General features: G+C 50.1%; 1 protein-coding gene across 3 annotated transcripts in view; it reads left to right on the forward strand.

The window, feature by feature from the left end:
* Window positions 1–14,878, forward strand: part of ZDHHC14 (zinc finger DHHC-type palmitoyltransferase 14) — a 294,209-nt gene that overhangs the window by 267,333 nt on the left and 11,998 nt on the right. For all 3 annotated transcript variants that reach the window (XM_054493272.2, XM_054493273.2, XM_063666762.1), the window contains 2 exons: window positions 200–309; window positions 6,422–6,524. In XM_054493272.2, coding sequence (XP_054349247.1) covers window positions 200–309; window positions 6,422–6,524 — 213 coding nt within the window. The remainder of the gene's footprint in view (window positions 1–199; window positions 310–6,421; window positions 6,525–14,878) is intronic.

Consider the following 14,878-nt stretch of genomic DNA (forward strand, 5'->3'; position numbering starts at 1 on the left):
TATTATTCTTTCCCTAATCTAACCTGCTGTTTTAGGACATTTCCAAGTTTGGAGTAAATGCCTGTTTTAAGAAAAATCCCTCCATTTCTTTGGATTAAAGATGATTTGCATTCTTTATGAGCCTCTCATGGTCCAGCTCACTTCAACTATGCATTGGTGTGAAGGATATTGCTTGTTACTGACTTTCCTTTTCTTTCAGATTAAAGGATCCTGGTCAAATAAAAGAGGTAAAGAAAATTACAATCCCTACAGCTACGGAAATATCTTTACCAACTGCTGTGTTGCCCTGTGTGGGCCCATCTCACCAAGGTAAGACTCAGGACGCATCGTGCTCTTTAACGGACCTTGGAAAACTGAATGCCTCGGCCGTTAGCACAGGCCCCCCACCCCGGTGGAACGGGTGGTGGCCACCACGTGACCCTTTGTGCCACGTGGACGTGGCCTTCATGAAATCGAGATCTGGCTGTTTGTCGTGTCACACTTCACACCTTTTTTGATCTTCAGTTGAATCTGTGTCTGATTTGGGGGAAATTTCCTAAAGCCCAGAATAGAGAGACAGATGCCTGTGGCCCTGCTAATGACTGAGGCCCCACTAATGACTGAAGGTGTGTGCAGGGAGCTGTGGTTAGCATCGTCAAGGAGACAGGACACATGTGCAGGAAGGAAGCAGCCAGGAAGCCTGAGGACACCAGTTTTGAAAGTTGATTTGCACACAATAGAAACGTTCATAGGGAGAAAGCCACACAGGCCGCAGTCGTTGAGGCTGTGGTTATGGTAATAATGACGATGACGCGAACCATGGCAGTAGCTGACCTTTATTGAATCTGTGTTAAGCTCTGCTCTCAGTTCTTTACCTGTATTAGCCTTTTACAAGCTCACTCTGTACCTATAGGTAGGCACCGTTATATCCCATTCTATGGATGAGGAAAGTGAGGCACAGAGTTTAAATAACGTGCCCAAGATCACACAGCAAGTAAGTGACGGCTAGTCAGGACACCCACCCAGGCCGCCCAATGTCAGAGCCAGTGTGTGCCCACTGAGGCACGCTGCCTCCAAGTCAGAGTGTACAAGTTCAAAATATAGATTCTTTGTGAGTTACACCTATGGAGAATATTTTCAACCGATAAATCAAACCATGATCAACAAATAGATATTGAGCAAATCTACCTGATCTCTAGAATGAGTTTCCAAGTTATTACTGCTTCCTACCTGTTGGTCTCTAAATGTGTAAAACAGGGAGAAATGACAAAAGCCACCATGACTGTGTCCAGGGCAGACCCACTGTGCACCCAGACCTTACCGATGTGCTCTTGTGGAATGCAAACTTCATTTGATTATCAGCCTCAATGAATCCTCATTAGAGAGGTAAAAAGAATTCAAGAAAAAAAAATCCAAGCATATATTCCAAGGCCATCTGTGCACTGGCATTGAGTTATTACTTGGAGCCGCCGTGGTGCTACTGCAAAACTAGAACTTGATCATTTTCTAGCTTTAGCCTAGAAAGTTAGGAGCCCAGCATGCCACTGTCCTCCTGAACTAGGGGTCCTCAAGGCACCCCTGACCTCCTCAGAGGCTTAGAAAGGGCAGGCGAGGATCCTGGGTTGGAGGAGCTGCTCAGGCCACGGGGGTCAGACGTGCCTGGGCAGGTACCAGCTCCTCTTGAAGAAACCTCCTGACTCACCCAGGGATCCTTCTGGGAGCTCTTTAAGCAGAAAGTCTCTCAGGCAATGGCTTGATTTGTCACAGCGTCCATGGTGCTTCCCGCCGGCTTGTTTGTGACTAGCGGGGCAGGTCAGGAAACAGTAGAGCCAGGGAGAGCTGGCCTCTTTCCCCCGCCTGCAGTGCATGTGTGGGTCTAAGAGAGGATGCCGAGGCCTCAGTTCTGTCCAAATCTCCCTTCTTGTTCCTGAGTCCTTCATCTGCATATGGCACGGCTTTATGTTGTTTAGAGACCACAAACTGTCACAACCAAAATTATTTCTACCACTGGGTTAAATGTGCTGTTTTGGCTGGATTTGGGCTGTATCTTTTCCAAAATCCATGTTCCTTTGGGTGGGACATTTCTTGAGAATGGTCTTACCCTGAGAAGTGTTTGAATCATTTGTTAAAAGGTAAACTGAAGGACATTAAAATATTGAAGAGTGTATTTGAACAGACGGCGATTCATGAATCTGGCAGCTCCAGACTTGAAGCGGTGTAGGGCCGCACTGAAGGGGCTCCAGGGATTTGGGGCCGCACTGAAGGGGCTCCAGGGATTTGGGGCCACACTGAAGGGGCTCCGGGGGAGGCTTTTATTGGGTGAAGGTAGAGCAAGGCAAATAAGACATTTGCTTTGTTAAAGTGGAGCCGTAGCTTTCCTTGGGTCATTGTGGTGCTTGGGCAGGGACATAGGCCACTCATAGGCTTCCGGGCTGGCCCCAGGCAGATGTGAGGGGGTAATGCCTACCTTTGCCCCTTCCTCTTGTCCCCTCTTGCCTTCCCCTCCCGCTGTGCTACCTCGCCCCAGCCCCTGTGCGCTTAAGTGGGCCAGGGCCTTCCCGGGCATCCCGGCCAGGCCTACCCGCTGAGAGTGTCCCCTGCCTCAGACCCACGTGCCCAGACCCCTGTGCTTTAGTTGCCCCTCATGGGTTCTTAAATGGTGCCATGCCATGCAAATAAGGCAGAGAGAGTCCTTGTGTTCCCCTTTGGGAGTCTGCTTACCAAGAGTTCAGAGACCCACATTCGGTTCCTGCAGTGTCACCAGAGGCAGGGATGGCAGCTGGCAGGGTATGGCTAGGTTTGGAGGAAGGAGTCCTCATATAAGCCTGGCAGGAGGAATGGAAAATTGGGAACACAGAAAGGCCCAAGGAATGGTCAGTGTCACACCAGACTTGGGCCGGTTCTGTGGGTCATGTGGCCACCATTGACTGCACACGTGCGGTGGAGCCGGCTCCATGCCAGGCACTGGGGGTGCATGGGAGAGGGGCTGGCTCTGTGCCAGGCGCTGGGGGTGCACAGGAGAAGGGCCAGCTCCTGGGCAGCAGGGACCGTCCATGGGCAGGCAGCGCACAGTGAGGTGCGTGGGCCACCCAAGAGTAGGTCTAAGCTGCGATCTCTCCTAAGGGTGAGAAGGAGTTCGGAGGAGGAAGCGGTGGGGAGGAGCAGGGTTTTGAAAGACAAAGGGGGCAGCCTGTACAGGGACCCAAGGGTGAGGGTCCTGGCTCATCCCAGGAAACGCTGAGGGGTTTAGTGTCAGGAGTGGGGGGCGAAGGGAGCCGAGCCGAGAACCAAGAGGTGAGACAAGACAAGGGGCGAGTCCAGGTGAGGAGGAGAAGGACGGGCAGAGCCTCGCTGGGCTGTGTCCAGAGCATCGCAGCCCTGGGAGCCCAGCTGCTACATTAAACAGGCTGGACACGATGGGATGCTGGCCGAGAACGCTTGATTTTTTTCTCCCTGCTGTCCCTTCAGACTCTTTTGATGACCTAGTTCTTTTTCCGCTCCTGGGTAAAATCCCCCGCAAGCCCCTTAATTTCTCTTGTCATTTAAAAAAAAAAAAGAGAGAGCAAGAGAGAGCGCGTCAGAGCACTTTGCCTCCAAAATAGTGTCATTTCAGTGCATCAGAACTGCCAAGTTTATTGACAGTTAACACTTCCCATCCCTTCACCCGACCCTGGTTGGGAGGACTGTGGGGATCCCTGTTCCCCTTGAGCTCTGCCCCCACCCACCAGCTAGTCCTGTCTCCTCACCAACTTGCTGGCCAACAGTGAGGAGGGGATTTGGGACAGGGGGTCGGTGCTGTTGGTCCCCCACCAATGCTCTAACCTGGTGGGGTCTGGGAGCGCCTGACCGAGAGTTTCCTCTGAGGACCCCCCATTGCAGTTCCTTGATGGAGACACCTGCCACTGCAGTCCCGGGTGGGCCCTCGGCCATGAGCCGTGCACAGGCCTCTCTGTGGCGCTCCCTCTGCGGCCGTCTTGGGCTGAGTCCTGTAGTAGTTTCCTAGGGCACTGCAGTCCAACAAGTGCTGTGAAATGGGAGGGTTAAAACAACAGAAAGTTGTTCTGTTACAGTCAGAGGCTCGAAGCCTTAAATCAAGGTGCCGGCAGGGTTGCACCCGCCCCGAGGCTGGGGAGAACCCTTCCTTGCCTCTTCCTGGCACCTGGTGGGGCCATCAGCCCTCCACGTTCCTTGGCTGGCATATGCTTCACCATGGGGTAGCCTCTGTCGGCCCATGGTGTTCTTCCTGTGTGTCTCTGTACCCTCACCCAGCATTCTCTTCCTCACCTCTTTCTCTTCTTATAAGGACACCAGCCACATTGGACAAAGGCCCACCCCAATCGAGTGTGACCTCATCTTAACTTGGTTGCATCTGCAGAGACGCTACTTGCAAGTAAGGTCACACTCGCAGGTACCAGGTTAGGACTTCATATCTTTCTGCACAGTTCAACCCGTGACGTTCCCTCAAGACCTCTTTTTTTTTTTTTTTTTTTTTTGAGATGGAGTCTCTGTTGCCCAGGCTGGAGTGCAATGGCATGATCTTGGCTCACTGCAACTTCTGCCTCCCAGGTTCAAGTGATTCTCCTGCCTCAGCCTCCCAAGTAGCTGGGGTTACAGCTACACTACAGCTACAATGATGTGCCATCACTCCTGGCTAAATTTTTTGTATTTTTAGTAGAGATGGGGTTTCACCATGTTGACCAGGCTGGTCTCGAACTCCTGACCTCCGGTGATCTGCGTTGGCCTCCCAAAATGCTAGGATTACAGGCGTGAGCCACTGCGCCTGGTCCCTCAAGACGTCTTGACACTGGCTCTCTCCCATGAGATCCATACCTGGACCTTCACCCAACCCCAGGTCCCAGCCCCATCCCTGGCTGTCACCCACACTAGAGGGCAGAACGCCTTTGTCCAAGACAGCCTTCTCTGCTCTTTTCCCCTCGGACCCTTTGTACCTTTGAAGGGAGGGTTGCAAAGCTGGTTTGAGAACCCCCTTTGACATCCTGCAGAGGAGGTCAGGCACTTTTCTTTGAAAGGTGGAGATTCTTGTTGACTGTTGTTTTTTCTAAACCTATGGAGTGTTCAGCTGGAACTGAGGCAGAGAGTCCCATTTGAGGATCCCGTCACAAGTGGTTTTTCTGGCTTATTGTTCTGCCACTTGAAGACCTGAAGGCAGTAGTCATGAGGTTAACTCCCGTGTTCCACAAGCTATACTGACACGTAGGAGGCCCTGCTTTCTGAGAAAAGCAGCCCAGGTAGTCAGTCCTCAGAGGCGGGGATGGGCGTGGCCTCTGGATACACTTGTGTATTTTGCAAAATGCAGAGCACCTGGGGAAGATTCTGTGCTGTGGGTGTGCCTGGTCCCACACTGTGGGGGCTGCTCCAGGGATACTCACTTATTAGCTGAACTTCCTGTTGCTCCTTACACTTCTGCCCTTAGACTCAAGGTCAATGCTGAGCCTTCACTGGGGAGAAAAAAAAGGCAACTTTACCCCACCTTCTAATGAGCCCAGCACCGTAGAGTACAGAAACAGATGTCTTTAGAAGCACTACTCAGAAACTTGTCTGTGGGACAAGGGACCCATTTTTATTCATTCCATCAAGAAGAATTTTGCAGCACCTGCTGGGTATCAGTCTCAGAGATACAGATATTGAGACGGCCTGGCGGTCCTTGCCCTCCACGCTCTGTGACAGATGTGGACGAGGGGCTTTAATCCCCATCTCTATGTGCCAGGCACAGGACCAGGTGCCACGGGAGGCCACAAGATGAAGACTCTGCCCTTGGGAGCTTGATTGCAGGTGGAAAGCGATGTGTGGGGCTGAGAGAATCAGAGAAGGGGAGAGAGGGGAAGGGGGCTAGGGGCAAGAGCAGGGGCTTTTGAACCTGGCCTTGAAGAATGGAGAGCAGAGGGGCAGGAAAAGTGACTTTGGGAGAGAGGGGGGAAGAGTCCAAACAAAAACACAGAGATAGCAAAGCAGAGTGCGTGCCGGCAGGGCTGTAGCTCTGTTCCCACGTGGCAGGCGGTCATTTCCCACGCGCTACGCTGGCACTAGCAGGTACTCGAAACAACATTTGCTGAGTGAGTGTAGTAAGAAGGTGTACAGTTGAGGCTGGAGAGGAGCGCTGGGGACAGATGGTGACAGGTGGGGGTGAGACCAGCTTAGAGGCTCCCGCAGTTAGTAGACAAGAGGGAGATGCTGGCATCTGAGCAGGCAACACGCCCTTGGCCTGGCGAGGAGGCAGGCCATGCCGTAGTCATGTTTAAAGGGAGAAGGGACAGAATTTGGTCACTGATTATACACGAAAGTGAGGAGAGGCGTAGTCTAAGTTGCCTGAGGTGGGCCTGTCACCGGAAGACGGAGCCCCGACGCGGAACCTGAAATAGTGCTGCTGCGTCTCTGGCTTTTTATTCACTCTCTTCCTCCTGTGTTTTCTTCTCTCTCGCAGCCTAATTGACAGAAGAGGGTACATCCAGCCCGACACGCCGCAGCCAGCAGCACCCTCCAATGGCATCACCATGTACGGGGCCACGCAGTCACAGAGTGACATGGTAGGAGGGGGGGCCACCGCTCCCTTCGAGGGCTTCCCTTTTGCTTGTGTGCTCACTAACAGGCCACCAAGCAGCCTTCCTAGCAAACCTCCCCAGGAGCAGAGGCAGCCCACGGCCACCCATGCCACGACTACCACGCTCAGATGGGAGGCAAGGCGTTAAACTAAGGCAGTAGCCCAGGAGGCGCATGGCCACTGAGTTTGGTGTGCTTGTTCACAGTTGCGCAGGGGAAGTCCACACACGCGATCCCTCTGCCAAAACAGCTTGAGGCGCGTGGATGGAAGCCCCTTATACAGGATCAGGCTGTTGTTTGAGGGATGAGACACACGTCTCAGGCAGGGCTGGGCTTGTGATCTTCCATTTCCCTTTCCGTCCCTTGGTCCTCATCTGTGCTGACCCCTCTTCCACTTCCTCAAGCATGCAGTGGCTGGTGCTGTCGGTTCCCCTGCTTCCACCCAAAGTCTGGGATCAGCCGTGTGTAAAACAGTGCAAATGATCAGACCAGGTGTATGTTCACTCGCTGCAAAACTGACCAGTGCCTCTCCAGGGCCTGTGCGTGTCTCACGCTTTCTTCGACAGGTGGACACGCTTTGCTTCCAGTGTGTAGGTTTCCAGTGTGCAGGTGGAGATCTGGGGGAGGGGGCAGGAGTCGCTCATGGACACTAGGAATCCCAGCCTGGCCTGGTCCTGACCATCAGTGTCTTAAGATTCCCTACATGTCTGGAAGGCAATGGCCTCTCTTTATTTGGAACAAATCTCCCTAAAGTTAGAAGTTCCATGTTCCTGCAGAGGACCTTGTCTTGTGGTGGTCCTGTGCTGTGTGCTCTTTCTATAGCTGAATCACCCACTCCAGAGCATCCATGACAGATCGGAGACCTGACTTTCAGGTAGACTGGAAGTGGGCAGCAGCCCAGAACACCTTTCTTCTGGGTGCAAAGAACTGCAGGGTGGAAGTTGGCAGCCTTAAGGCAGTCCTGAGGCTGCCAACTTCCACAGCTGTGTGAACTAGGCTCAGCCCCCAGCAGAGGTGGCTGGGGTTTATGTGTTGGTGGTGGTGGTGTCTTGTTTGTATTGCTTTGCTCTGCTTTACTAATAAAGCGTTTTCTGTCTCTCTCTCTTTTTTTGGAGCCAGAGTCTCGCTCTGTCGCCCAGGCTGGAGTGCAGTGGCATGATGTCAGCTCACTGCAACCTCTGCTTCCCAGGTTCAAGCAATTCTCCTGCCTCAGCCTTCCAAGTAGCTGGGACTACAGGTGCAGGCTAATTGTTGTACTTTTAGTAGACAGGGCTTCGCTACGTTGGCCAGGCTGGTCTTGAACTCCTGACCTCAGGTGATCCACCTGCCTCGGCCTCCCAAAGTGCTGGGATGACAGGCGTGAGCCACTGTGCCTGGCGTGTTTTCTTTCAAAGGAAGTACGTTCACTTCAAGGTCCTTGCCGCTCCACTGTGTAAAGGATTTGGGGAAACAGCTTGTTTGGTCATAACTCATCCACTCAAGGGACGCTTTAAGGGTCACTCCCCCGTATTTTTCAGAAAAGGAAACTGAGAACAGAGGGAGGAAGAGACAGGCTCGCAGGCAAGGGGATTACATTCACAGAGATCAGCTGTGTTCAGGGCGCGTGGTGGTCAGCACCTCATTTAACCCTAAAGCAACAGTGGGAAAAGGGGACGCTTGTCCCCACCTTTTTTAAGTAGGAGAGATTGATCATCCATCTACCCAAGGGCACACAGATACTAATTTGTGGGTTCAAAACTAGCCTGGTGACTCCAGTGCCCACGTTCACTTCTTATACTGCATGCCCGCAAGTGCACGGGCATTAAAGACCAGGAGATCTGTGCTCAGAGGCTTTCTGCACGATTCGCAGGTGCACAAGAAGTGCCCTGTAAGGACAGAGCTCACCAGAATTCTGGCCACAGCATACGTTGATCATTTCTCTGATATCTGCATGTGTCTACACACAATAACCTCTCTTCAATCAGCCACTCTACCTGGGTTCCCTCTGTGTGTTGAGGACTAGACTAGGAGCTAGAGATAGAAAGTTTGTGGGGTACAGCTCATCCACCTTCAAAGGGGTCAGCAGTCAGGGGGCAGTATGTGAGCAGATACATGACGGAAGCATTAAGAACCTTCAGTGGAATTGACCACCGATGGCAGATGTCCTTGTCAAAACCAGTGGACTTAGGTTCTTCTTACCCCATGACCCCCATAATACTGGGCTCACCAGGTTCTGCAGGGCGCTGATCTCACCAAGTTCTACGCTTTGTTGAGATTAAGAAAATTAACAAAGGCTATTTAAAGGTGCTCTCACTTCAGGTCAAGACCAGATGGGACATAATTCATCAATTCAGCAAACAGTTATTGAGCACCTACCCTGTGCCTCTGTGACAGAGAAGGTGGCTTTAACCGTGGAAATGGGGAGGTCGTTTTACTCCATATGGCAAGTCACATTCCCCTCTGGAGTCCATTCATTCTACACCTGCACCAAGACTCTGGACATGGCAGAAATGCTAGGGTTCATTTGCCTATTCCTTTAGGAGTCACCTTCCAACTAACTAGTACCGCTGAAGGCACCGGGCTGTGATGTTGTAAGGGTTGTTGGAAGAGGACACTGCAAAGGTTAAGAAGCCTGTCGCAGTGCAGCAGCTGCCTGTTGGTCACCCCTTATCACTCAATTCAGTGTAAGGCTACTTTTCTTTTTTTAATTTTTTTATTTTTTTATTTTTTTATTTTTGAAATAGTGTCTTGCTCTGCCACCCAGGCTGGAATGCAGTGGCATGATCTCCACTCACTGTAACCTCTGTCTCCCAGGTTCAAGCCATTCTCCTGCCTCAGCTTCCTGAGTAACTGGGATTACAGGCACCCGCCACCACGCCCAGCTAGTTTTTGTATTTTTTAGTAGAGAGGGGGTTTCACCATGTTGGCCAGGCTGGTCTGAAGCTCCTGGCCTCAAGTGATCCACCAGCCTCTGCCTCCCAAAGTGATAGGATTACAGGCATGAGTCACCACACCCAGCCTGTAAGGCTACTTTATTAAGACATCTGTTCATCTGTGGGCTTGAGCACTGTGTCAGGAAGCTTGAAGATACCAAAAAAAAAAAAAAAACAAGGCTCCTTGCCCTCCTGTTCTCTGCTGTGACTGAGGATGAGACAGTCTGAACACCCCAGGAAAGAGCTGCATGTGACATCACCATGCCACTGAGCACCAAGCAGATCAGGAGGAGCTCTGGACCCGGAAGCAGAGCCTCTTCACTGCTGGCCTCAGGCTGATGGCATACAGAATCATGGCGGGATTGAGTGAGGACCTGCAGCCCTGGTCACCTGCCCAGGCTGACAGTGCACTCTCTGCCATGCACACCTGAGTGTAGGTGGCTTCACATCTCCTGCAGCATCTTCTTGCCATCCATACACACAAAGGGGAGACAGTATCATTTTTTTTTTTAAGACAGGGTCTCGCTCTGTCGCCCAGGCTGAAGTGCAGTGGTGAAATCTCAGCTCACTGCAACCTTCACCTCCTGGTCTCAAGGTGATCCTCCCATCTCAGCCTCCTGATAGCTGGGACCACAGGCATGCGCCACCATGCCCGGCTAATTTTTGCATTTTTTGTAGAGACAGTTTTGCCATGTTGCCCAGGCTGATCTCGAACTCCTGAACTCAAGCGATCCACCTGCCTCAGCCTCCCAAAGTGTTGAGATTACAAGTGTAAGCCACCACACACGGCCATTCATTCCTTTACTCAGGCATGCACAGATCTTTCCAGAGAGCTTCCAGGGGAAGGCTTGAAAGCGCTGTCGGGTGTAAAGAAATGAACAAGGCTCACATGCACCTGGGAGCTGTATGGTACAGAAACACTCCAGCGTCACAGCCCTAGTGAATCCGTGCCCCGTGAGTCTAGGCTCAGGCACATGATATGTGCATGAAATTTCAGGATCAAGGTCTCCCTTTAAAGCCCATGGATCCCATGCTAAAGAAGCCCTCCATCAGTGAGTACCATGGTCTACCGCCTCCCTAACGGAGACAAAACTGCAAGAAATCTCAACATCCTGGGAGTCATACGCATGTGAGCACTACTCCGGATTTGGTAATAGCACAGAATTTTATAGTCAAGTCCCCTAAGCAGGATGTTCCAGTCAGTGATAAAAGCTGTACAGAGACATCTGTTCCACATGCTAAATCCTTTCGAGTCAGCCAGCAGGCTTTAAGATGCCTTTTTATCCCCATCTGGAAGAGGAACATTAGAGATGGGGATTCATTGTGTGGAGACCAGACTGCTACCACTTACTAGAAGCATGACCTTGATGAGTTGCTTGACCTCTCTCTGCCTCAGTGTTTTCATCTATAAAATGGGAACATTGGTAGTCTTACCTTGTAGGGTTTCTATGAGGATTCAGTTAAGACATATAAAGCACTTAAAACCTTGCCTAGTAGAAGAAAAGTACTATTTAAGTGTCAGCTATTATTATTATTATCCCCCTGAGACCCATGAGTGGCAAGATGAGCAAGCTCAACTGTACCCTCTTGGAGCAACCGGAAAACAATAGAGATGACTGGCATGAGGGAAAGAGCCCAGGATGGGAACCAGGGAACGAGAGCTCCCATTCTGGCTCCTGCCAGTTAGTTCCCTGATGATTGGCAGGTCACTCTTGCCTCACTGGTCCTCGGTTTTCCTCATCTGCAAAATAGGAGGTGGGATTAATTTGTACCTAAAGCCCCCTTTTAGCTGTGAGCCTTTTGTGAGTCTCTGATCCTTGTAGCTCCACCAGGAGACTAGGGGGGCAGAGACAACATCTCAGTCCACACATGCAGGAAAGAGCTCTCCAACCCCCAGAAGAAGGTAAACACCGTGACTCTCAGCTCCTCCTCTCCACCCACCCACCCTAACCAACAGCCCCCAAACTGACTAAGCCCTCACTTGACACAGGATTGGGGGTGTGCCGTGGGGCTGTGCGCAGTCTGGCCGTCATACCAGAACTTCCCTGAGAGTAGGAGTGTGTGTTGCTTTTCTTATTTGTCTCCTATTTCTTGAATTTATGGGATAAATCCCACTTGGCCATGGTATATAATCCTTTTTATATGTTGCTAAATTCAGTTTGCTAGTATTTTGTTAAGGATTGTTCCGTCTGTATTCGTAAGGGAATTGTCTGTAGTTTTCTTTTCTCGTGAAGTCTTTGTCTGGTGTTGGTATCGGGGTAATACTGGCTTCATGGAAGGAGTTGAGAAGTGCTTCTTACTCTTCTGTCTCTTGAAAAGTTTGTGAAGAACTGCTGTTAATTCATCTTTAAAGATTTGGAACAATTTGCCTGGAAAGCCATTTGGTTTTGAACTTTCTCCGTGGGTACTGTTTTGATTACTGATTCACTCTACTTATTATAGGTCTATTCAGATTTTTTATTTTTCCCTTGGGTCAGTTTCAGTGGTATGTGTCTTTCTAGGGATTTATCCATTTCATCTAAGTTATCTAATTTGTTACCGTTGTCTCATCTGTCAATATTGTTTTATTATGAAAATAGATGAAAGGAGGGAAGCTTAAGGACTGAAAAAGTTAAATTGAAAATGAGAATAATTTATAAAACTGGAGGGGAAGAGAAGAAGCAGTCAAAGACTTCATGAAAGTCAAGAGGCACTTGGAGTAAGCCCTGAAGGGGAGAAATTGGTATTTTGTAATTTTTAAACATTCTGTGAAATGCACACGCCAGCCGAGAGACCTGGGAACCTCTAGCAGAGCGAGTTCCAGCGTGGTCTCCGGGCCTTGCACTGTTGCTTTGCTTTCTCCCGCTTTGCTTCATGTTAGGGCCATGAGAAATACGTATACCAGTTAATTTCTGGGAATTGTCAAAACACGGACAAATGAGCTGAAATATTTCAAGACTGACAACAATACAAATTCTGTGGGGCCACTGTAACATTCCTCTCCTTTGATTTGCTTCGGCTGCTAGTAACAGACATCCCAGGCAACAAAGATCATCACAGACTGAGCCAGCACATCATGAGCAGCAGTGCCTGGCCGAAAGGGTCCTGAAGCCCTAGGGTTTCTGGTCTCTGATGCAGTGAGAGACATCCAGGGCACCCACCCTCTGCGCCTTGGAAAGCCTGCAGCACCATCGCTAAGAGCAAGTGGTCTGGCAACTTGCCAAGCAATCCGTCATCTTCCTTTTTACTTATTTCCTGTTTTGGATATAGTTAGAGCTCAAAATCAATAAAAAAGTTCTGTGTTCCAGTCCCCAATTAGACAGATGGGAAAACAAATACACAAATCCTTTAGTGTTGAATTAGTCAGAATCACAAGCTGAACTTCAAGCCATTCTAAGAATGGCACCAAGTTTATTTGCTCCAGAACCATGCTGTGGACAGGTGGGTCTCTGCTGAGGTTTAGCGCTCTGGAATGGACAGAGCGTTGCTAATATTGATACTATCATTGCAAGAGTTGCCTCACTTAATCCCCATAGCAACCTGCAAGATAGCCTCCTTTTACAAAGGGTGAAACTGAGACTTGGATATGTTGAGTAACTTGCTCACCGTCACACAGCTAGAGATGCAAGGCCCGTATGCTTTCTTACTTTCTTTTTTTCTTTTATTTTTTAGACGGAGTCTCGCTCTTGTTGCCCAGGCTGGAGTGCAGTGGCACAATCTCGGCTCACTGCAACCTCCACCTCCCGAGTTCAAGTGATTCTCCTGTCTCAGCCTCCCGAATAGCTGGGATTACAGGCGTGCGTCACCACGCCAGGCTAATTTTTGTATTTTTAGTAGAGACGGCGTTTCACCATGTCGGCCAGGCTGGTCTCGAACTCCTGACCTCAGGAGATCCACCCACCTTGGCCTCCCAAAGTGCTGGGATTACAGGCGTGAACCACCGGGTCTGGCCCCAGGTGCTTTCTATTACATGTCATATTTCCATCTGAAAAGCCCTCCAGTTGGAACCAGCTGACCCTTTTCGGACCTGGGCCTATGTCTAGGAGCTGAGGGATAATTTATTACAATCTGTTGCTCGTCAGCCCAGGACACTCATTAGAATCACAGTACTGATCTCTGCATCCAGTTAAGTCAGAATCCCAGGGTGGGCAGCCAGGCCTTGGTAGTGCTATGGGCCTGGAGATGACTTTAACTGGCAGCCAGTATTGAGAACCATCGACACAGCCTTCAAATTCTCTTGTTCTCTCCAAAAGTTTCGGTTAAATGGAATGATTTTGAACCGGTATTTACTTTGGCACAAATAAGTTTCTTTTATCTTGAAAAACCTTAGGTCAGTTTCATTCAAGTACCACATGGTCTATTCAGAGAAATGGATATATGGAGGATTTGAACGGAATGTGCTAGAATGTGACAGACTGTTGGGGGAGGGGCGGGGGAGCTTTGACAAAGAGCACTTAGGTTTCAGGCAAAGCTTCCTGGAGGAGACAACATCTGAGAATTCACCACCCAAAGGTGGAAGGGATGTTTCAAGCAAACAAAGCACAGGCATGTGTGGGGCAAAGCGTCCTGGTGTTTCAAGAGGGGGTGCAAGTTGGGGGAAGTTGACTTAGGCATGTGGAATGTGGGTGCCCATGGATACCTGGGGGTGGTGGGGAGCGGCCCAGCAGGTAGCTGGATGGAACACTCAGGGAAGGTTTGCTTCCTGTGTTGATGGAGAAATTGTCTGGTTGGTAGAAAGTTGCTTGGAAACAGTGGAGACGTGAATCCGTTTTGTCAGCTAGCCTGTAAAAAACCTGTAAGACTTACTCATGTTTGTCATCTAAGATACTAATCCAATTTCATCTTACATGCTGGAAGATTATTTTTTGAAATCAGCATTCATTATATTTTCCTTTCTCTGTGCCCACCTCTGCCAGCTGTGTCCCCACCAATTCAAGGGAATTTTCTTCTTGGTCTAATTGGACACCAGTAAGAACAACAGAATCAGTTAATCCTGAAAGATAATGGAAGGAAAAGCTTTGCAAATAGCTTATGCAGTGGGGAGTGGCAGAGAACAGCTGTGGAGTCAGAGCACCTGGGCCGCCTCTGACCTTTGCTGGCCCTGACATTCTGGGGCTGGGTGATCTTGGGCAAGTCACTTAATCCCAAGAGCCTTAAATTCCTAAACTGTAAAATGAAGAAAGTTATACTGATGTTCACCTCCCTGGCCTGTGGTGATGATTGACTGAGATTCTATTTCCTCTTGCCATTACCAGTTTATGACCTAATAAACTGGAGGTGCTTTTTTTGTTTTGTTTTTTTGAGATGGAGTCTCGCTGTGTCGCCCAGGCTGGAGTGCAGTGGCGCAATCTTGGCTCACTGCCACATCTGCCTCCTGGGCTCAAGCAATTCTCCTGCCTCAGCCTCCCAGGTAGCTGGACTGCAGGCATGCACCACCATGCCTGGCTAAT

Source organism: Pongo pygmaeus, chromosome 5 (assembly GCF_028885625.2).
Source record: "Pongo pygmaeus isolate AG05252 chromosome 5, NHGRI_mPonPyg2-v2.0_pri, whole genome shotgun sequence".
In the NCBI taxonomy this organism is placed as follows: Eukaryota; Metazoa; Chordata; class Mammalia; order Primates; family Hominidae; genus Pongo; species Pongo pygmaeus.